At 42.4% G+C, this 23,669-nt stretch overlaps 1 protein-coding gene across 1 annotated transcript in view; it reads left to right on the top strand.

The window, feature by feature from the left end:
• Nucleotides 1-14,845, top strand: part of F13A1 (coagulation factor XIII A chain) — a 160,971-nt gene extending 146,126 nt beyond the window's left edge. Inside the window, exons 14-15 of the mRNA XM_004432146.3 lie at nt 7,520-7,656; nt 13,048-14,845. Coding sequence (XP_004432203.1) covers nt 7,520-7,656; nt 13,048-13,201 — 291 coding nt within the window. The 3' untranslated portion in view covers nt 13,202-14,845. The remainder of the gene's footprint in view (nt 1-7,519; nt 7,657-13,047) is intronic.
• The last annotated feature ends 8,824 nt before the right edge of the window (nt 14,846-23,669 follow it).

Below are 23,669 nucleotides of genomic sequence, written 5' to 3'. Positions count from 1 at the left end.
CTCCATTCAGTGTCTGGGGAAAAACTCTTCCAAGTGACACTCAGAAATAGCTCAGGTGCCAACACCTCTGTAGTGTTATCCTGGGGAACAAGTGCTGCAGCCTTTGTAGAACATCATGAAACCCAAGAGAACTTATTTTCTCATCTGAACTAGGAAAAATTTTGCTAGGAGAAAATATAACCACTTTCTACATGTGTGATTTTAAAATCACAACCATTAACAAACAGGTGCCCCTAAATATAAAAATATATGTATCTTTTAAACATTTAAAATGAGAACAGTTGACTGTTTCCAGGATTTTTTACCCTGCGTTTTAACGTGCTGCACTGCCTCCCTCAACCCCAGGCTGGGCACAATCTGCACAGGCGTAGGTGTTGGCCGAGAGTGGCTTTAACAAGATTTTAACATGCATTTGCTCCTTACTTATTTGTTCTGTTGACTAAAAGAAATTTTCAGTATTTATTCTTCCCTTTGCTGAGTCACTCACTCATTTGTTTGTTCATCTATTCAATCCACTCAACACACAGTTATTTGGTGACCACTCTGTAGCTAAGTTGTAGTAAATGCTTTTAAAAAATTATCAGAGAAAAACTCAACAATGAGAACATTTTTATTGACTTTTTCTCTGAAATGGAGAAAGATGCTGGTATTTCCTTTCAGCAGTGGCCGCCGTTGAAGCCCCAGGAGCGCGGCTGCTCTGTGTGCGCACGGGTTGCCCACTGCTACCACACAGCCTGGGGTACTCCTCCTGTATGACAGTGTATACAGGAATCTGCACGACTGGCACTGACCCACAGGGCCCTGGTACTGACCGTCGGGGCCTGGGCACTCTGGACTTGCAGCCGTGAGGATGACACATGTCACATAGGAAATGTCCCTGCCGACGCCCTGGGGTGGGTGCCGGGACCTACCCGTGGGCGGGCTCCACTCCAGGCCAACACCTACACTTGTGCAGACTGTGCCCAGCCTGGAGGTGGGGGTGGGTGCAGTGAGGGGACAAAATCCAGCCCACTGGCCACACGCCAAGCCATGCAGGGAGCTGCATCCACTCCGAGAAAGGGGTGCCCTCCCCTAACTTGCACAGCTGCACCCTGGCGCTGGCTGGCTCCACATCCGGATCTCTCTGACTCAAGACACTATCTTGGTTTTTCTCAACATCTGCTCCAATGTTGTGTTCTAACTGGAGCCCACACTCTCACTGAGGTTAATGTAGAATCTTCTTCCCTCCCCTTCTGCTCATGCCCCCGAAGCCCCAATTATAACCAGAGTAGAGCGAGGCCGGAGGGTTGCTGTGGCGGGTGCTGGGCCCTGCTCCTCCAACATCCCAATTCACGTACTTTTATCCCTCAGGAAAGGTTAAAATTGGGGAAACCACTTGAGGAATCATGAGTACCGCTAAAATGCTTGACAACCACTGGGTAAATCATGAGAATTAAGTACGGTTTCATTTTGTTCTGTGAGAGCCTAAATATCTGAAACTTTCCATCAAGGCAAAAAATGAAAACAAAGGCCGTGTGCTCTAACTGTGCCCTGAACCCCGAACCATCTTCCCCTCCCGTGTCTCCAACCAAGCACTTTTCTCCCTTCCAACCTCCCTGTGTTCTTCATGCCTCTGTCACATGTCCCGGTCACCAGGACGCACCCCTGCCATGTCTGTCCCCACATCCCTTCAGTGGGATGCTGGGGAAGGGGTGCAGGGAGGTGGGCTTCTCCACTTCTCTCAAAAAGTGTTGATGGAGACTTCCAGCTTCTGTCCTTTGTGGTTCTCTTCTCCAGGACCTGAGAAACCGAATCCACATCATTCCTCATAAGGGAACTTATGGATGAGGAGGTTCTCATGGTCACCCTGGCAACATTTTCTCCCTTTAAACCTCAACAGCATTTAGATTCGATAAATGCTATGTTTCAGATGCTCTGCCAGATCATTTCACATGTAATATCACATTGAATCCTCCCAGTAACCACATAAGAAACCAAGGCCCAGAGAGCTCAAGCAACGTGTCCCAAGGACACACAGCAGCAGCCCCTGGTCTTCAGACCCTGAGTCCAGCACACTTTCCCCTCCGCTTCCCCCAAGTATGATCACGTCTGCATCCCAGCCACAGCAATTGCGCCCCTTGGCACTGTGCTAAGTTGTCTGTGGAGGAAATCAAAGACATCTGTCTGTGAGATCCCGTCGTGAGGGGCTCTGAGCAGGTGAAACCTACATGTCCCAGGAGGGTCCCAGGTGGGGACCACCAGCCACGGCTTCATGTGCTCAGGTAGCCAACTCTCCACCATTCACGGCAGTCGGTCACAGAGGAGCAGAGGGTGGACATACTCTGTCAGCCAGGAGAGCACATCCTAGACCACGTCTCTGAGTGAGCCTTGCCACTATAAAGTGTGTGTTTCCATCTCCCCACTCAGCACAACTACAGCAAGACCTGTATTTGAGAATTTCATTCTGTATTTGAGAATGAAAATGAGAAATCACTGGTAACTGGGGTACCTGAAACATAATTTTTTCATGCATTTCCTGTTCTCTATTTTTGTAATCTTAAAAAGAAACACACAAAGTAAAACACCAAGAATAACAAATCTCGTCTACCTTGTCATATGATCCCACTATGTTTGCGCTACTGGTTATTTTTTAAAATGATATCTCTATCTTTACCCTAAATCGAAAATCCTATTAGCATCAAGTAATACAATATATCAAGGCCCCAAGCCTACCTTGTCACATTTTACTCTGGCATAGGAATCCAATTCTTTCCCCATAAAGTTGAAAAGAAAGAGTTAGGTTGTGTATATATTTTCAAATTTAGTCCAGGGTCAAGTTATAATCATTGTGCTCAACTGGTAGTTTAATGATAACATAAGGTGATACTGCAAATGATTCTTCAGTGGATTTCAGAAAATAAGGAAGCTATTTCCAGCAAATATGTTACTATTTTTGCCTCTCTGCTGTCAGAGATCATAGTGTATGTAGCATTAAAGATGAATGTTTTGGAGTCAGAAAGACCTAGATTTATATCTGGGTTCTACCAATTTACTAGCTCTGTAACTTGGACATTTTGTTTATCTCCTAAGTTCCAGTTTCACATCAATAGAACAGGGATAATGCTCACGTCTACCCCAGGACCATAGGGCTGTAGGGAGGATTAAACAAGATAATACAAAGAAAATGATGAGCAGAATGCCTACCTCACTAAGTAAATACTAAAAAAATATGTAAGTTACTATTATTATTATTAATCAAGAGTCACTGTAGGCATGTGGTGTAGCAATGACTCTGGCACCAAACTGTCTGCGTTTGAGTCTCACTTCCTCTACTTACTGTCTGTGTGAACTTGGACAAGTTACTTAACTTCTCTGTGCCTCAGTTTCCTAATCTGTAAGATGAAGACACATGGCATCTACCTCATAGGGTTGTGAGGATTAAATGACTTAATGTAAGTAAATCACTTAACAGCATTGTCAATAGAACTTTCTATGGTTATTTTAAATCTGCACTGTCCAATACGATAGCCACTAGGCAAATGTGGTTACTGAGTACTTGAAATGATGCTAGTACAACTAAGGAACTGAATTTTCAATTTAATTTAATTTTAATTAACTTAAATGTAAGTAGCCACATGTGGCTAGTGGCTACCATATTGGACAGTACAGACTTATAACATGGCCTGACTATGGTACAACCATCAGCTTTATTTAATAAACGCTAACCTAAGTGTGTTAGCTAGAAGCAGTGGTGGTGCTGGTGCTGGTGAGCAGAGTTTATAAACAAGCGACTGCATATTACCAGCAGAGACCATAGGCTGGGGAGGAGAAAAAAGTCATTTTCCAGTAATTCATGTAACACGTGACTGACGGCACTTGCAGTAAGGGCTGTGCAGTAATCAATCCTGTGAATTATACTGGCAACTAAATTCATTCTTTCTCAAACTTTTGCTTCATTTCAGTTTCAATTTTGGATATAGTTATGCATGTTGTGGAGCGTATACTCCATGGGAGAGATCTTGTGATTGCCTAAAAAGTAATTTCTTCCAGGAAGTTTACATGTATGTGTGTGTGTTAGCAACTTCCTTGTTATGAAATTGCATAAAAGACAAGAACTCAGTCTGTCAGTATTGTGAATGGTGTTGAACTTGGAAAAGCATCATACTTTATGTCAATTTTAAAAAACAGAGATATTTTAAATGGAATATAGAAAAAAATCAGGGCCATCCAACATGTGGAAAAGAATTTGATGTGACCAAGTATGGCATACGCGTTATCCTTTCCTCTGGTCTGAGTAACGGCAGCTCTTCTCTAAAGTGAATACGCATAACACTCTCTTCTTGATCTAACCTTCTCTGAATTACTAAAGGCTCCCTTTATTTAAGGTTTTATGAGAGCAAGAAAATCAGAAATGTAACTACGTTGATATGGAATAATTTTTACAGCATTAAAGAAAAGGGAGCAGTGCAGATTCCTTAAAGAACTAGATTGGAACAGACCTTTGCACCCACAGCGGTCGCCATCTCAGATTCTCACAGATACCACAGCATGGCCCGTCACTTAAACCAACACGTATATGAAAATACTATGTGTACGCTCCATTTTCCTCAAAAGGAGGGGCAGAAATATCTCCACTTAAATTCCCTACACAGAAAACAGTGATGTTAAATGCTGGGCAGACTTTTCTATTTGGTTTGGTGTGAGTCTCTAAGATTCATTATCATTTCAGTAATCAAGCGAAGGAAGTTTAAATTCTGGGTGCAGGAGACAAATGTCAGAAAAAGGACACGGAGTTTTGTTAATTGCAAAAGAAACACTCTCTAACGTGAGAAGAGCCCTCTCTTTTCATCCCGCCACCCCTCCCGGCCTTCTCCCCACTCCAGGATCAGGGAGGCTGGGCAGTACTTACACGCCCAGGGCAGCAGCTGTAACAGAGGTCATATCTGGAAGCAAACACGACGCTGAAATTATCTGAGAAGGTTTATTCTCCTAATCATATTCGGATCTAAAGCCTCTCCAGGAAGGCCCGAACACATGGGCCAGGCTTTCAGGGACTAACTTTCCCCTATCACGCCCTCACTGACCTGGAAGGGTGCACCTTACCTTCCACAGCACAGGAATCTTCCTGTAGAGCTAGCCAACCTGTGGGGAAACAATTCTTAACCCAAAGCCCCCGGCCCAGGAAGGGCCATGAATAGACTTCACTGGTCTGTCCTGAATCCCCTCAAACTCCATGTGAGCAGTGTGTGCATCTCGTACTTGTCACTGTGTGTGTCTATGTAGAGGAAGGGTCCATAGCTCTTAGATTTTTTTAAGGACCTTGTGCCCACACTTGTAAAAACATGCCCTGAAGAAGGCAGATGGCTCCAAAATATTTTCCCCCAAAATTCAAGGGATCATAGCAAACACTTTCACCAACAGTGTCTCTGAAGCAGCCCCACTTTCTCCAATTTAGACAGTTTTTGTGAACCTTATCTTTATCCTGTATTTTTAAAAATCTGAAAGTGTTCTGAAATATTTTTCCAACTTAGCAAAAATAGGTTGGACGCACTTAAGAATTAAACCAAGAGTACCATGGAAAGTATTCTAATAATGCACTCCATGCCTCCAACAACTATGTTGATAGAGTCTGGACATTTGGGAAGAAAGTGAAAATTTCAATCGGTCTTCCAAATGTTTTGTCTGCATAAGTGGTTTTCGACCGGGCAGTTTTCTAAGTTGGTCCTTAGAAATCAACAGGAGAGCTTAAAATAAATGTATTACAGGCTCCACTGCCTGAGAGTCTAATTTAATCGTTTGGAGTGGCCCTAGATCTCTGCAGTTTTAAAGTTCCCCAGGTGATTCTGTCGTGTGTGCCAAGTTGGGGACCACTGGCTAAAGTGCTGAACACACTGCCTGGCATACAGCCCATGCTCTAGAGGTGACACCCGCTGATGGTGGTCACCATCACGATCATCGTTTGCTCCACCCTGATCCCTCTGACCCAGCTCTCCACCCATCCCACCCTGGGAGAGGGGGATTTGAATCTAATAAACATGGGGGAATTGGCTGCAATTTTCATTTTTCTTATAGCTTTTTAAAATCCCGTAGACATAAATTTAGCCACAAACCGTGTCTTAAACAGCAAAGCCGTAAAGATTTATTATTCTTGACTGTAGAGTCAGTAAACAAGAGTCTTCTTCTCTGGACAACATCCTTCCTCTTTGCTTCTATTCATAAGAAAGTCTCATTTCCACATGATTTTTCCTATGTTATATGCTGCTTAAAGAAATGTGGTATAATAATGGCTGGGTTGTTACATAGAAAACTCAACCAACCAATAAATTTCATTTTTAAGCAGTCAACCTAATTTAACAAATATTTACTGGGCACTGGCTAGATATTGGGGTTGAAAGTGGGCTAAAATATAAGATGAATAAAGCAAACTCCCCCAAGCATTGCTACTCCGAAGAAGTGTGAGCTCTGATGTGCGGAGCCTCTGCCACGTGCCATGCTGTGTGCGAGCTGCCTTATATACATTATCTCATTCTACCCCCTCTTAGGAGGGAAGAACTGTTATTATCATCTTGTTCCCAGGTTACTGAGAGCTTATACAGATCCACCCATTTGGCACACATATCCCCTAAACAAACAAATCCTATAGCCACCTGGCCATTGTCCAGCTCATTGCATTCGTGTTGGGAAAGCAGCTACTTCCAAGGGTGGCACGGTGCCTGGCCCATAATAAACAGTGGAGGAGCTAATAATAACAGTAGCATTCCCATAGATTACCCCATAGGAATGTTGGTCCAGCTTTAGAGACAGGAAAATTGAGTCTCAGAAAGGTTGAGTTATTCACCCAAGGCCCCACTGCTAGTAAGTGTTGAAGCTGGCATTGACCTCTGGCCGTCTCACATGACACTTTGCCAAAGACCTGATACTTCTGAGAGTTCTTATGGATAAACTCACCAACAAATAGCCTTCCACTCTCCTGGACTCAGATGTAGCCGCAGATGAAAAAGTCTTTTTTGCCTATTTTAGTGCCCAGGTTCCTCTTCTTCAGGTTCAGCAGTGAGGACTCCCTCCTTGGACATATTTCCTTCTGATGCGCCTAAAAGCCAGAAGGCACAGGCCCTCTGGAGCATTTTCTTCCTTTTGAACTCAGGAATCCCCCACATCCTGGCAGGAACTTGAGCTCTATCCAGAAGCAGAGTCCACCTGGCCGCTCTCACTACAGAAATCTGTTGCTATACCAAATGCACTTCTGCCTCCTGCTGTCAAAGAGCAGCTGGTGGTCACGGCTATTAACCTGAGCTCTAATTAGGGTGATTTTTATAACGAGGAGAAGATTAGTAATTTTCTAATTAGTAATTTTCCATCTTTTTCTCAACAGGTATCCCCCAGTCAAAGTAATAAGCTATCCTCATTATGCTGGTTCCATTGCTGAAAAATAACCATACCGTGAAACAGAAGCAAAAGTGAGGAAGGTTAAGGACACAGGAGAGCAAAGAGGTTTTATGGGCTGCTAATGAGCTGCATTCTCTCTCAACTCGTTTCTTAGGTTCGTGGGGCTAAAGTGGTTGGTTCCGACATGATTGTGACGGTTGAGTTCACCAATCCTTTAAAAGAAACTCTGCAAAATGTTTGGATACGCCTGGAGGGTCCTGGAGTGATAAAACCCAAGAGGAAGATGTTCCCGTAAGTGCTGGGGGGAAGCGGGAATGTCATGTGGGGCTGTGGGAAGCTTTGTCTCTCTGTCTTTTCCAAACTTACATCTAATCCCCAATGAACATGTCAGAGAAGCTGCTGCCTCCTTATTTGGCCATTTCTATGGAGCATGAGCTAAAAATAGGGTTGGTTTGACTGGCATTTCCATCATTTAATCTTTAAAACCACTCGAATGAGTTGGGTACTGTTATTATCTCCCTTCAGGTAGCAGAGGAATTTGAGGCTTTGAGAGGTCATCTGGTTTTCCCAGAGTTGCACAGCTTATAAGAAAAGTGCCAAGATCCAGACCTAGGGTGACAGTTTCCAGAACCCAAGGTTCAAACATTTTGCCATACTACCTCCTCATGCATCAATTCTACTAATGTTTATTGAATACCTACTATGTGTCAGGTATTTATGCTGAAAGACGTCCCTTTTCATGAGTCCTTTCTTTCCAACCTCACCTCCCAGATTTCACCAACCCAAGCACCCTCTAGAACTGTTGCTTTCAGTAGAATAAAGGTGAGCCTGAAGAGTTCTAGATTTGGTTCCCTATTCAGGAGACCAACGACTACCCCACGCTTTGTAATAATATGAATGAAACTCTGCTTCTTCCACACCTACCACCATCAGATAGTGCCCTACAGTTCCCAGCTTCCATGACTTCTACTGACAGAGTGTCACCCAACAGGACAGCCCATTCCATGGTCAGGTGACTCTAGTTGTTAGAAAACAGTTCTACCTTTTGATCCTACCAATGATCCTAAGTCTGCCAGCTGGGCTGACACAGAATAAGGCCCATCTCTCTTCCATCTGATGGCTTCAAATGTTTGCAAACAACTGTCACATCTTCTTGAGTCTTCTCTACACTTACTCTGACTTCTTTCCTCTCACACCTAACGTGCTTTCAGCTCCCTCCCGCTCCCACACACTCCAATTTGTCAGTGCTCCTCTTACAGCGTGACACCCAGAATGGACCCCAATCTTTGAGGTTTATTACTTTCATTTCTACCACAAGTGAGTCCCTGTCAGCATCAATCAATCTAGCATATTTCCTGTGGGGTGACCTTCTAAGACACAGAAAAGGAGGTGGAGAGCTTTGGAACCTGCCTGATGACCAGATGTGTTAAGAATTTCCCCAATGCCCTTTATGGAAGCTACCCCTCTCTGAACCTGTGGGACAAGTGCAAGGCCTTCTTCACCCCTCTGGGGCACCTTTAAAGAACAATTTGCCCACTAAGGGCTCTCTGCACATCTTTCAAATTACAGTGCTCACAGGCTCTGTACCCCATCGCTTAAGTGATGCCTGATATCGGTGAACACAATCAACAACAGAGAAAGTAATTTGAGTGCTTTTAAAAAATTCAAGCACAAAACATAACAATCTTCCTGTGCTAATAGGAAAGTTTCAGGAAAAAAGAATTAAATTAGAAATCAACCTCAGCTAGAGCAAGAGGTCAGCAGCGATAGCCCTGCTTTCGTCAGAAACGACAGTCTCACTCACCCATTCTCGCACCTTCCCACTCAAATCAGTTGCAAGAATCGCTCAGGCAAAGTGAAACACATTTCTTTTTCTAAACAGCCCTTTTCTGTATCCAATTTTTCGTTCTCAACCAGTAACCCCACAAGCTTCATCTGAGGGTACTGGAACCTCCTGCTCCCTTTACACCTTGGCTATGCCAAGAGTCCCGCCTTGATTGCAAGCCAATTCATGAAAAGAGACAATCTGTGTGTTAGAGGAATGAATAATGCTCCCGCAGTGTGATGACCCACCATTTAGGAGTTATAGGGCTCAGAATAGGTTGAGTGTCCAGGTGCATTGGTTACTGTTAATATCTGACTTTGGGGTAGGGCAAAGGGGAGTGAGGATGGAAAGGATGGAAAATGCCAGTCCCTACATGGACACAGGCAAATGTCCTGCCCACACTCTATCTTAAGGTACTATTAGTAGTTACTTCCGTTGATCTATGGCAGACAGGTAACAGACAGAAAGCCAGGTCCTCAATCTCATGGGAATCTAGATCCAGGGGATGGATCTCTCCAAAGCAAAGGAAGCTTTATTTCTCAGAGACTCAAAAATTAGAAAGAACTTGACATAGAAAATATTTATTATCGAGGGTGGGCTTGGAACTTTGGGGAGAGCACTACTTTTTCTGTTTCCTCCTGACTCCAGTACACACCTTCACAACCAAGATTTGAGCCAGCCAGCACCCACATCCGTATTGCTGGATAATTAGAAACACTCCAGTGAACACTATGCTGCCAAGATCTGATCTAAGAGGGGCAGATCCTTGGAACAGCATAGACCCTTAAAAAGGCAATTCTGTAGAACAAGAATCCTTCACAAGACTGTCTGCCTTTCTAGGATACACATCTTGAATAGTCAAGGGAATCACCACCCCATCTGTCCACTGACACCCCTGCCAGGGCCTAGAAGGCAGGGCATCTCGAGCTCAAAGCAGAGGGCCTGGAAGGAGGGAGCTGGCGAGCAGGAAATTGAACTAGGAGCAAGGAAGGTGGTGCTGTGTCTCATTCCTCACTCAGGGCAGGAGCCCACTCTCCTCCAAGATGGCTTACCTTCCTGCTCTTCCCGCTGCCTCCCACCTGTCTCAGATGCTCAGAGGTGCTGCTCCCGCAGACTTGCAGCTCTCACATTTCTGCACTTGATACTTCCAGAACATCAAATAATTCATCTTTCAGATTCATTTTTCTCTTTAAAAAATGGCCAGGTTCAGTAAGTTATTTCAAGAGAAGAGTTCCCTGAATTTGTGGTTTTTCTTTAAATTTTGAGTTTCTCAAGTAGGACAGAAACTGAGAGCTAGACCACGGAGGACAGACCATAGATAGTTGCAGTTGATTGTAATAATCATCCCACTTGCCTGCGTGCACTCAAGATGATGAACGGCCAGCATGTCTTGATGGCTCAGCACTTTACTGAGAATCATTTATCGCCACGTCTATCTCCAGGCAAACAGGATTATTCCAGTTTTACTCCACTTACCAAGATGGGGCAATGATTTTTTCTCTTTCTGTACATATTTTTCTGTAGGTAATGCATACTTAGACATTCCTGTGTATCTTCATGCATGAGTCTTTGTGTGATACTCACATATGATGAGTGCACCTGACTACATTCATGAGATGCATGTATGAATATCATTACGTGGATGAGTTTGTGAGTAAGAGCAAACAATGCAGTACCGCTCAAGGCTTATATTTTCCGTTTGAGGCAGTTACCTGCAGTACACAGCCCCAGGCAAGATCCTGTAGCACGATGACTATTTCGCAAAGTGTTTCTGATTGATCACTTGGGGAAACCAGGGAAGAGAGAATGAATGGATCAGGGTAAAAATAGCACAAGCTATTGAGAAATGAATGTCTCAAAACCTACATTCGTATTGAATTGATCACTGTAAATTAAGGATAAAGAACAGTTTCTCTGCATACAGGCAGGAGGAACTTACTTTCCTCAATTATTTTTCAGAGCATTCAGGCAGAGCAAACAACAGCCACAAAGGTGATGATGATAATAATAATAACAACAACATATATTTGGCACTTACTGTATCTGCCATAGTTCTCGGTGCAGCACAAATGCTAATTCACCCCACCGTCTCCATATTCCACAGTGTCCACATTTTATAGGTGAGGAAACCCATGGTGAGGTCAGTGTTTTTCAAACTTTCAATCATAAAATCAATTTACTGAGTTTGAAAAATACATATACAGTTTATGTGTGTATACTTTTCACATAATTTGGCTTTTATATAACTGACTAAAATAATTTATACAGCCACATTTATAAAGAACAAAAATTAAGAAAAGAATTAGCAAATACCAAATTAATTGAGGTATTTAGACTATCAGCATCAAAGTCAACGCCTGGAGAGTCCCCAAGAGAGAGGTCCCCAAGGCCTTACATGCCTTTCCCAAATCACAGGCCACAGATATAAGAGAGAAAGGGATTTCTTATTTAGTGTCTAGATTTCTAAGATTTGGGGCCTATTCCCTTTTTATCCCAGAGGATATACACCCACAACCAGCTAAAATACATATTGTGTTAGTGATATTTGAGGAAATCTTGGGGTTCTAACTTTACATAGAATAGGTCAAGCACAGGGATGTGCCCCCATATTTCTCCCTTCACTTTGGCCCAGGATTTCATGCAGAGCCACCCAGTACGTACCATCCCTGAGGGTCAGAGAGCAGAGACCAGAAATACTCCACGAACAACACTTGCAGGAAGCTCTTAGTCTTGTATCTGTCTTGCTTGAGAAAACAAACATGTGAAAAAGCAAGCACAGTGGTCAGAAGAGGCATCTTCTTGGAGGATCTAGTGTGAAATACAGTGTACAGTAATAGAAAGAGCATGGATTGGGGAATCAGATATACCTGGGTTCAAATCTCATCTCTGCCCAACAGAGCTGTGTGATCTTGGAAAATTTGCTTCATTTATTTAACCCTCCATTTTTCTTAACCATGAAATGTGTTGAGTAGTATCTACCTCGAAGGACTCTCATACATATAAACCCTGCATATAATCTACTCCTGAGGCTTACATGGAGTGATATATGTGAAGCACCCCAGAGAAGCCTAGATCCCCCAACCCTGGTTGACCTTATTCATCCACTGGAGTGGGCTTGGCCATAAATCTTAGGAAGACCTCTGAGCGTGGGCTGCAGAGGAAGAGAGGAACACCAAGACCATTAAAGACTAGCCCCGTTATCAGAATGGGTTAGGGCATCAGCAACAAATGAGTAGCAGAAAGGTGTGTGGGCGGAGGGACCCAATATGATGGTTGAAGCAGGATTACGAATGACAGAGCATGCAGATACTCCAAGTCAGTTGGCAGCAGGCAGGTCTTGGGCCTGGAAACAAGGTCTATCTCAAGGGGGTTGGCAGGAACTGATTAGAGTGTCGGGACCTCAGCAAAGGCAGCTAGGGATTCAGATAGGAGTCTAGTCCCCAGAGGGAAATAGAGTGCCAAAAAATGAGCTGAGGCAGATCAGTCACATCGACAAGGCTACTGTGGAGACTTGGGGATGAGCTGAAGCTCAGCTGACTTGTGGCTGGGAGCTAACCAAGCTCTACCACACACTGGACAGACCACATCTGGGGGCAGGCCAGCTGATGCATCCATGTAGAAGGAAACATGACCCAAGGGAGGCCTCTGGCAGGCTCTGGCAAAGGCTCATCCGGGGGCCTTATCTGGGTTGTGCTGGTGGAATCAGCCAACCACGCCCTTCAGACTTCTAACCACCATCAACTGAGACAAAGAGCGTGTGATTCTGGCAGGAGTTTTCACTGCTTCCTGATCAAGGTGGGAAACTGGATCAGCCTCTCCAGAGAGTAAAACCTTTCCTCTCTTTTCCATCCTTTCAGTGAAATCCGGCCCAACTCCACTGTGCAATGGGAAGAAGTGTGTCGCCCTTGGGTGTCTGGCCCTCGGAAGCTGATAGCCAGCATGACCAGTGACTCCCTGAGACATGTGTATGGAGAGCTGGATTTGCAGATTCAAAGACGACCTTCTGTGTAAAGGCACAGGGGGCTGAAATGGACCCAGACACTTGACCTCTTATAGTCTTGGCTAAGAGAATTCTAATGCAAAAATAGTCAGCTCCTGCTTTAACTTAGGTATGAAGACCCAAATAGGACTGAATAGAGCCCCAGAGTGGGGATGCCATGTATTTCAAAGACACACTTTTCCAAACCTGGGCTATTCAGTGTGGAAGTTAGTTTTTAATCACTCTACCCCCCAAAGGATTCTGAGCATTAGCTTTAATTAAGCTCTAATTAAGCTCTCAGAGCTCCTAAGAGTAAAAGTCATCATTTATCATCACATACGGCTGCAGCTTCAAATATCAGAGGACTTCCCTTAGCAAAAGGGTTTGCTCAATACCTGGCCTTACGTAAAACAAGACTTCTGATCCCCACTCAGCCTTTTGGGGGTAACATACTCCCTAAAAGGAAGGGAAGCACGTGATTTGGGCCCTAGAATTGTATTCCCCTTACTTGAAATCAGATTCTACTCTCTATGTCAGAATATGTTTCCCAGGAATTGAGTACAACATCATTTTTCTTCTTGGCAAAGCTCGGGAAAGGTCTTTCATCTTGCACCTGTGGTAAAGTGAATGCCTGCCAAATTTCACAGATTTACCTTGTGAGAAAATGTGGCCCCATATTAACAAATTGCATTTGTGGGAAACTTAATCACCTAAGAGGAGATAAGAAAGCAGGTGCAATACTCAAATCTATTAAATAATATGTAATTTTACGGTGCGTTTTATAGGAGGTGTCGCACTGACACCACTGACCAGGTGGCCTGATCAGCAGGAACAAATACCCCTTGCATTTCTGGGCTGCAGTACTAGAAAGTCATGAGGCTGAGTTTGGGACAGGAGGCATGAGGAATTAGTCTCTCTAATTAGTGATAATTAGAGAGACCACCTAGCTCTCTGGGATTCTCTACTTCACACAATGACACAAGCCCAGGTACATTTTTAGAGGTAGAATAAGCCCAACAGTTTGGAGAAGCTGACACAGTAGTGACCAGACACATGGAACAATGGGCAGCCACTAATTTTCTGTTGTCCTTCACACAGTTCATGCTGAAACCTCAGCTCAGCACTCAAGTGCTGAAAGGCTCTATGGACCCCACCTTGCAAATAGCCAGTGCTCCTGAAAACCCAATGACAGAGGACGCTGACATTGTTTGCATTGTACTCCAAGGTTCCAACAGACAAAGCTACCTAATATTTATTTGCAAGGCTGATATATGGTCAGAATTACCCATTGATATGTCTAGGGTGTGATTTAGGTCAGTAAATTGTGATTCTTAGCAAACAAACAAACAAAAAAGATCAGTGGGAAGGAAGCTGAGGGAAAAGCCAGAATTGAATTCTCTCATCTATGTAACCACATTTCTATGCCTTTGAGACTGTTCCTGAGCCTTCAGCACCGGGAATCCGTGAGGGTTGGCTGGTCCCTCTGTAGGTACATCTTACCTAACTCTATTAAGTAATCTCCCAGCATTTGCCAAGCCTTCCAATACTCAATTTTAAAATAAGATGCATTTTGCTAGACTGTTAAACTGGCTTAATGTAGTATATTCCTATCAACTAGAATGTAATCAAAGCTTAAAATAAAGTTAACCTGATTGTATTTTCATCTGCACAGAACTGAACACTTTTGATTTTCAATACAACATACTACTAACCACCGCTGCCTAAGAAACCACCCTTTTTTAGTGGTAGATAACCCACCTTGGATAGGAAAACAAGCATTTTCCCTTTAAAGGAAATGACTATAATAGGTACTGATGTCCCAGTTAGCCTTCCTCACTGCTCTTTCTACATTTTATTAAGCACAGTCACCAAAGGAGGAAGTCTACATATTTAGTTCAAAAACCACCTTCCAGAAACTGCAAAATCTCTGTAGATAATTTTTCATGAATGATCTCATGAATCATAATAGTGAATCAGTGGACAAACCAGCATAAATACCTATCATAATGAGCACTTTTTGTAGTCTTAGAACAGAGATGGAAAATATATGGCAAATATGTACAGGAGATCCTATACTCATGGCAGACATCACTGAACAATTGCAGCTCAGGTAGGGCCTCAGAATCCTTCTCAACACAGTACTCTGGACAGCTACTACCAACTGATGGAGTTGACACTCAAAATAAAACCTATTCATCATGCTTACCTTAGAACCAGACCATCCCCTTTGATAGCTAGGATTCTACACTGTGCAGTAATGTTGTGGCTCTAAAAATGATATTTTAGCAAAGGTGACAAGCCATATATATCAAATAGCAGCAGAAACTCTGACTTCTGGTTTCTGCCTGCGCTAGTCCTCTATGCTTCTGAACAAATCCTTATTTGTGTTTATAGCTTCAATGACTAAAGAGGGGGAACAATATTTACATTTCTGCAAGATTATGCTGGGGGATTTATCAAGCAAACTTTAACAGCAACACATGCAAAACTGTAGATATATTAGATGATAGATAGATAGATAGATGATAGATAGATAGATAGATAGATAGATAGATAGATAGATAGATAGATAGAGATAGACAGATAGGAGAGAGATTGTGTGAATGTATATATATGTATACAATCATCCATCACCTAATGATGGGGATATGTTCTGAGAAATGCATAGTTAGGTAATTTCGTTGTGCACACATCATCACATGTACTTACACAAACCTAGATGGTATAGCCTACTACACACCTAGTCTATATGGTACTAATTTTATGCAACCACTATCGTATATGTGGTCCATTGCTGACCAAAACATTGATATGCAGTGCATGACTGTATATGTTTTACAAATAATTTCACTTCATCAACCTTATAAAAGAAGTAAATATAATTATTTCCAATCTCGTGATGAAGAACCTAAAAAGGCCTAGGAAGACAGACATAGCGGCAAATCAAGCTGGCAAATCAACCTCTGATTTACCACACACTCTTTAAATCTCTTGCTGTCTTCCAAAGTTTTAAGAACGCTGAATTAAAACCAACTTCAAGACCCTTTAAAGAGCTACAGTATAACAACAAATAAAAATATGTATAAAACAAATTTATAATAGGAATATGGGAGGAAATGGAGTTTGTGCTAGACTCACTGGCAATCAAAAATCACAAAATTCCAGGCGTAAGGTCACCGTTCATGAACATCCTTCTAATATTATTATAAAATTAAGTCAACCAACCCAACCACCCATTCATTTATCTTTTCTACTATCCAGTCAGCCAACCAACCTTGCAACCACCTATCAATCCTTTACTCCAACCATCCATTTCACCGTCCATCCATTCATTAATTAATGTATGCAAACATGAATTCAACAAGTATTTATTGATCATTAGGCATCATACTAGAGCCTGGGGATTCAAAGATGAAAAGTCCTTGATTTCTACCCAGAAAGAGTTCACAAGCCAGAGGGGGAGCCAGATATATAAATAGATAAAGTACATGAGGTCAGTATATTAATAGCGGTATCTCCAGAGTACCACGGGAATAAAGAGAAAAAGATGCCTGCAAATGCTCCCCCTGATATCTCCAAGAATAATGAAGAAAAGATTTAAATCGAATCTTGAAAAAAAGAATAGGAGATAAGTTGGAGATCACTTGACAGAGAAGAGCTCATGTAACAGTCTAGAGGAGAGAAAGGCCATTGCCCTTCTGGGGAGCTGCAATTGGCTTGGCATGGTGAGATGGTGAGTATCCAGCAAGGAGAGGCAGAGCTCTCCATATTCACCATCATGACTCACGAGATCATTCATGAGAAGATACCCACAGAGATTTTAGCCACAGAAATGCAGGTATGGGTCAGAGTTGGAGCACTTCCAGGAACGAGAATTCATTCTTTCTGGGTTGTGTGGGAGAAAGGCTAATAGAGGCTGCTAATAAAAAACTGGATACAGAACTAAAAACTATGGGGTGGGTCAAGGAAAGACAAGGCCAAGAGAGTACGGGGTGGAATGCCTAACTCAGGTCAGTGAGGAAGGTATAAGATTGGGAGTATGGCTACATTTACGTTCAGGGATGGGAAATGAGATGTACCAGGGCCCAAGTGGATAGAATGGGAGAGGTAGCATGTTGAGAAGAGCTGTCCATTTCAAAAACTGATACAAGTGTGTGACAGACATGTTCCTAGAAGCTAAAATTTTGGCAGCCAAGTAATTACCATGAGCAGGGACTGCTGAAGACCCCAGATCTTGTTCCTAGGGCCATTCTCACTTCTGTCTTAAAGGAAAAGCTCTCCAACTCAGTACCAAGAGAGCCAATTGCTTCTAAAGATACTCATTCCCACCTTAGGACAAGTTTTTCCTTCTCTTCTCAGCACCTCAACTCATTTAGACTCAGTTTTACCTTTATAAGTCTCTATAGAAGAATGAACACAAGACAATAACAATGTCTTTTGAGTGTGTCTGTCAGAAATCACTCTATAAAAACAAACACATAAATAAATGAGAAGAAAAAAAGCACCTCAATTGTGGCAAGAAAAGTAACTAGGAAATTGTGCTCACCTCAGTTGCCAGGAATTACAATGAGTGGTTTCTAGCTCCAAAGACAATGGACATTTTAAAAAGATGCTTGGTAAGCTTGCTACTGATACAATTCATGAACTCCCATTAATTTTCACACTAATCATTGTTCTAGGACTTAAGTAATTATCTAAGCAATGTTTCACCAGCCCTGAAACTAATTCAAACATAAGGGTCCTAATGAGTATTTCCTATTAGTAAGAGCAAGTGCCTATAACACAAAGAGAGTTCTTTTCTCTTTCTGATTTGAGCAAGTTTAGACAGTGGGAAAGTATAACATGAAAAAAATTACAACCAGACTTAGAATTTATTATCTTAAGGTCATAGATTATAAATAACCATAAAATCATTGTCTCTGCTCCCATTGAGAGCTTCCCTCCCCTCCCCTTGATTCTAGGCAGGCTCTATGAATTCTTTGACCAATAGAATGTGGTAGAAACAATGCTACTAGTTCTCAGGCTCAAGCTTTGGGAGACTGGCAGCTTTCACTTCTTGTCTCTTGAAATCCTCTTCACGGAGGTCCTGAGCTTCCATGTAAAAGTTCAACTACTTTGAGACTGCCATACTGGAGAAGCTATGTGAGATGCTCTGGTCAACCATCCCAGCTGAGCTCAGCCTTCCAACTATCTCCACCAAGGCACCAGACATGATAATGAAGCCATCTTAGGCCCTCCAGACCAGCCCATCCACCAGCTGAGTACCACTAAGTGATCTCAGTCAATGCGACTTAGAGCAGGAGAATTACTCTGCCAAGCCTTGGCCAAATTCCTGACCCACCAAATCATGAGATATGACAAAATGGTTATTGTTTTAAGCCCCTAGGTTTGAGGTCATCTGTAATGCAGTAAAACATAACCAAAGCACTTAGCCCAACAATCTCAGAAAGGAGAGAAATTTACTGATTAGTGCTCTACTGGCTTTAAGGCAATGCTCAGTGTTTTTGAACTTCATCTTTTCTTTCTGAAATATATATAATAATGAATGGTTTTTTATTACCCAACAGCTTCCATATATTTGAAGAGACCTAACACGTACTCCCAAGTCTAAGAGTTTAAATATCGCCAATTCCTTTAACTCTTCCTCTTATATGGTTTTCTGGGCCCTTCATCACCTTCATCTCCATCAAGATTTGGTTAGATGCCATTAGGGATAACTTGCTGATGAGAGAGAGGGCACAATGGTGAAGGATGACATTGCTCCCTCACAAAGACTTAGGAAATAGAGCCATTCCATTGAGACCCTCAAGGAGATGTCAGATCCTCTACCACCCCCACGAACCCAGCTTCCCCATGAGTTCAAGTACTAGGGAATAGCCAAACAGTCTGGTCATGGACCTACATGCCATTTTTTCTCCCTGGACATTAAAAAAATGCCTTCATTTGCACACAGGTCTACACTGATTTAGCTCTAACTACAGGGAACAAAACAGAATGAAGTAATTTATTTTTATGTTAGTTAGACCTAAACCCAAAATTTGCAGCCACTGTTACAGGTAAGGCTGATAGCGGCCTGAAACCTAGACTTAAAGATGAGCCAGAAACTAGCCAACTGGCGGCAGTGACCCTAGAAGAGTCTTGTCCTCTAGAAACGTGTCCTCAGCACTCACCAGTGGTCATAAGGAGCAGCCCTCTTCCTGCTCAGCCTCTCCCCTACAAAGGCTTTTATGCCACAGCTGGCCTCATGTTCTGGTGCAGAGCCTTTCATCAAAGCACCACCCAAAACCCACAGAAGGCTCACATCCAGGTGACTCGTGAAGTCCCTGACAGAATGCACTGGGAGTTGTCTCTCTGGTGACCCTCAGTGCTCCTGCCCGTGCTCGTCAGCACTGCACAGCTCTCAGAGAGTGGAACAGCATCTGATGTGCCATTCTATGCCCTTTCCTCAGAAAAGAGACTCCTAAACTTAGTACAGCGAGGCATTATGAACCGTGGCATTTAACAGGATTTTGGATGTCTTCCTACCATAATGACATCTTTATTCTCCTACGTTTAATGATATTTTATCATTCACTTATCCTTTACTGTTTCTGGGGCTAGTTTCTTATGGCTAATATTACCCCTATTTCAAATTTGGACATCTATATCTTCCAAGGACTTTCAAGTGACAAGTTCACACCCCCACCAAGTATTTCCCTACTCAAACCAGGCCTGTCCAGGATGAGGTACCCATGGTATTGGCCTGCTGCTGCCAAACTTGCTTTTTTGTGCATTGCTTTTCTTCCAGACACAAGACTGAGCTCATGAGTATTATTCTTTTGTCTTGGCTATAACCATGAATCCAAAAAATATGACTCTAATAAAGGAATCTGCCTTTTATGCTGATCATTAAAAGAAATGCTAGGTATCTTCAATAATATCCCAATTAGCTTTATCGAGTAAACAATGCTAAAAACCCGTATAGATCAACAAAATGTATTACTGACATAAAATTGAAAAATAGGTATAAATACAATAAAACCTTTCTCTATGATGAAAAACAGTAGGCTTCAGTGATATCTTCACTAGCAATGTTAAGCAGAAAATGAAGGCCATTATCTGGGAAATTTAAGTTTAAAAAAAGCCTGAGCTCACCTAAATAACCTAAATGTTGAAAACAATATACAAGTGTTCTACTTCAACCATTTCTTTTCTTTAATCCTGGTTATCTCCTAAAAAATCTAATTTAAGGACAGCCATGGTATCCATGTATTCTAACTAGTGCTTAATGTTTTTTTCCATTAGAGCTCAATACACGTAAAATAACAGCACATAATGAAGTACTGGCTCTACATCGCTTTTCGAAAATTAATACATTAGAGAATTCGGTATCCAAAAAATTGCCTACATTATTATTCTTCTTATTAGTATTATTTCTAACAAAATATGCCGTTAAAATCCTATGGCATACTTGGTCCCATGCTGAACTGAGAAGCAGCAAAGAGTCCTGCCGAAATAGTGAGATAAGAGATTGGTCTTGGGCACTGCTGATGAGAGTGTAAATTGGTGCAACTCCTTTGGAAAACTATTTAGCCATATCTACTAAATCTGAATGCATGCTGTGACCCAGTAATTCCCCTCCTAAGTATATTTCCAACAGAAATATGTACATATACTCACCAAAATGTAAGAGTGTTCAAGAATATTCATAGCGTTCAAAATAACCAAAAAATATTCAGGATTCCAGGCATGACATAGCTGGATACTCTGGCTCAAGATTTCTCACAAGGCTACAATCAAGGTTAGCAGGGCTGTGTTGGTCTCATCTGAAGACTCAACTGGGAAGAGCTGTGCTTTCAAGCTCATTCATGGGTTCCTCACAGACTTGTAGACTAAGGGCCTCAGTTCCTTGCTGACTGTCAGCTGGAGGCCTCTCTCACTCAGTTCTTTGTCATGCTGGCCTCTCCATAGGGCAGCTCACAACTTGACATCTGGCCTCCATCACAATGAGAAAGCAAAAGAGCAAGACAGAAGCCAAAGATTTTGTAACCTACCCTCAGAAGTGACACCCCATCACTTTTGTCATATTCTGCTAAAAGTGAGTCACTGGGTCCAGCCCACTGTCAAAGGGAGAGAATTACACAGGGCATGAATATTAGGAGGCAGGGACCACTGGGGGCTATCTTACTTATTCCTCAATAAAATTTATGTTAAAAAATTATTCTTAGAATTACCGAGATGAAGCCACAGGGTCTGGCTATACAAGATTTTTTGTTTCATGTTGTCCTTCTTCCTTGGCTTAAGAAGCTGCCCATGAATACTTACTGAGTTCTAGTTCAGTTTTTTGGGGCTTTTTCCTCCTTAACAGAAGAGTTCAAGCTTCAGGGTTTACTTCTTGACAGACCACCACCTGACCAGACCCAAGTAAGCCTCTTTGACCTGCTAGTCTACTTCTTTAGCTAAGAAGGCAACATCTGGTAGCCAAGGAGGGAGGATTGCTGTTTTCTCTTCAGTGTCACATTATAGATACAGCTTAGAAAAGAACCTGGAAAACCAATGCCCTTTACCATTAATATTGGGCCACCTCACTTGGAGTTGACTTCACTGCATATAAAAATCAGTAAATACAGGAGAGATTGTATGGCAGACCATATGTTAACAGAGGGGAAAATAATACCCTTTACGCATAAAGTTGATTATCTCTTTCCATCGCTGTTGTGCCTTGGCATGGCTTCCCTGACAATTTCTACCAAATGTTGAAAGAAGTTGTAGTATCTGGCTGACCCATCACGATGATTTCCTTTGCCAAAAATGACTAACAGTTTCAGATGATTAAAATAGATCCTGTTTAGGCAAGCATCCACTTTTCAACTTATAAAAGGAGCTCTGTGGTTCTGGTGCATACATCACCATATACCTAGTGCAGAATAATCTGTCAATAAGCATTAGTGAATGAATGAATTGTCATAATGACCACCTATAATGGAGGAGAGGAGTGTTTCTCTCCCTGGTACTCACGGTTCGGGCTGCTCCTGTCGTCTTGGTTACTCCTATTCAAGCATTTCCGTGCCACTAAAATCCCAAAGCACTTTGTCTCTAGGCAGGTTGTTTCCTTTCTATCATTCCACCTTCTAGAGTTGACCTAAGCGTTAAAGGCTAAATAATATCAAAGGGAACAGGGGTCAAGATGAAATAAGAACTCCGCCATTGAACACAACAAATTTGAACATAGTCCATTGTCTATCTGCTCCTCCCTGGAAATGAAACATCCTGAAGCACAATAACCTGAATTATCTTAAGCAAGTTTTCCCAGAAACATAGCTAGCATTTTCCCATGCAAAAGCACCCCCAAGACAATAATCAGAGAGTCAGAGAGAGCCCTTTTCTTTCCTCTTACTACTGACTCAGTGAGTTTAAATAACTCTGCAGAAAGCATCAGTTACTCTAAGCTCCTTCTGTTGCTGAGACTGGGATTCAGGATGAAGCTGGGTTCAGGGAATTTAGAGATGAAAATCACAGATGGGAGAGAGGTTGAGCTTTCATTTTCTATCTCAAAACTAGGCACTATGTGCTGACCTTCCCACAAACACAATTTCCCACCATAGATAAACCAACCACTCAAGGTAGTGAGTGCCCAGCCTGGAGATGGCCAAGCAGAGGCTGGGCACCCAGCCCATTTGTTGGGAATGGTTTGGTGAGAGTCGCTGAACTAAGCAAGAGAATGGATAACATGATTTCTAAAGTCACTTCCAAGTCTAAGAACCTATTAGTATAAGATTCTGTTTTTGATATAGCACCTAACATTTCCCCATTGACACTGTGAGCTGAAACACTCACTGTGTCATTCAGTATTTCCTGTGACCAAGATGGCTATCATGGATTGTGTTTGCAGTGTGTGTCCATAAATAATCATTTTTTTACATCACCCTTAACCCTTAACTTGAGCCTCATTGGTATGCCCTGCTAGCCAACCGTTTTTATCAGATAAAGACAATATTCTCTTGGAATGCCAAAAGTGAAAGACAGTAGAAATAACAAAAAGAGAGAGAGTCCTCAATTTATTAGCTGGATTTCCAGTCTTTTTCCACAGCACCTAAGGCCCAATTTTTAAAGACAATTGCCTTCCAACTAACAACCATAGGATGTTGGTAAAAGCATGGAAAATAAAGGTCTGGAATCAAACAGATATTAAGGTCTGGGCAACTAATAATAACCCAGGCTCCAAAATGACTGTTAATTATATTAGCATATTAGAGGTGGTTGAATTTTCAAGAAACACTGCTTGTATATTAGAGACATAAATTCTTTGGAAAACACATGGTATTCTGTGTTGCATAGACTCATTCCTAGCTAACCACCATCCAGAATATAGATAAGCTTTGAGATAGCCAGGATGAGAAGATAGGTCCATGAGGAAATGCTGTCAGGAACAAGACAGCTGAATGGTGTATGAGATGCAAGTTCACCCTCCATCAAAGTTAGCTGGGAGAGGGACTGCTCCTTTAACACGGGAAGTGTTGG

The sequence above is a fragment of the Ceratotherium simum genome, chromosome 13 (genome assembly GCF_057802395.1).
Source record: "Ceratotherium simum simum isolate JZ-2026a chromosome 13, ASM5780239v1, whole genome shotgun sequence".
In the NCBI taxonomy this organism is placed as follows: domain Eukaryota; kingdom Metazoa; phylum Chordata; class Mammalia; order Perissodactyla; family Rhinocerotidae; genus Ceratotherium; species Ceratotherium simum.
Note: the sequence above shows the minus strand (reverse complement) of the source record. Positions and strands in the feature narration are given on the sequence as shown.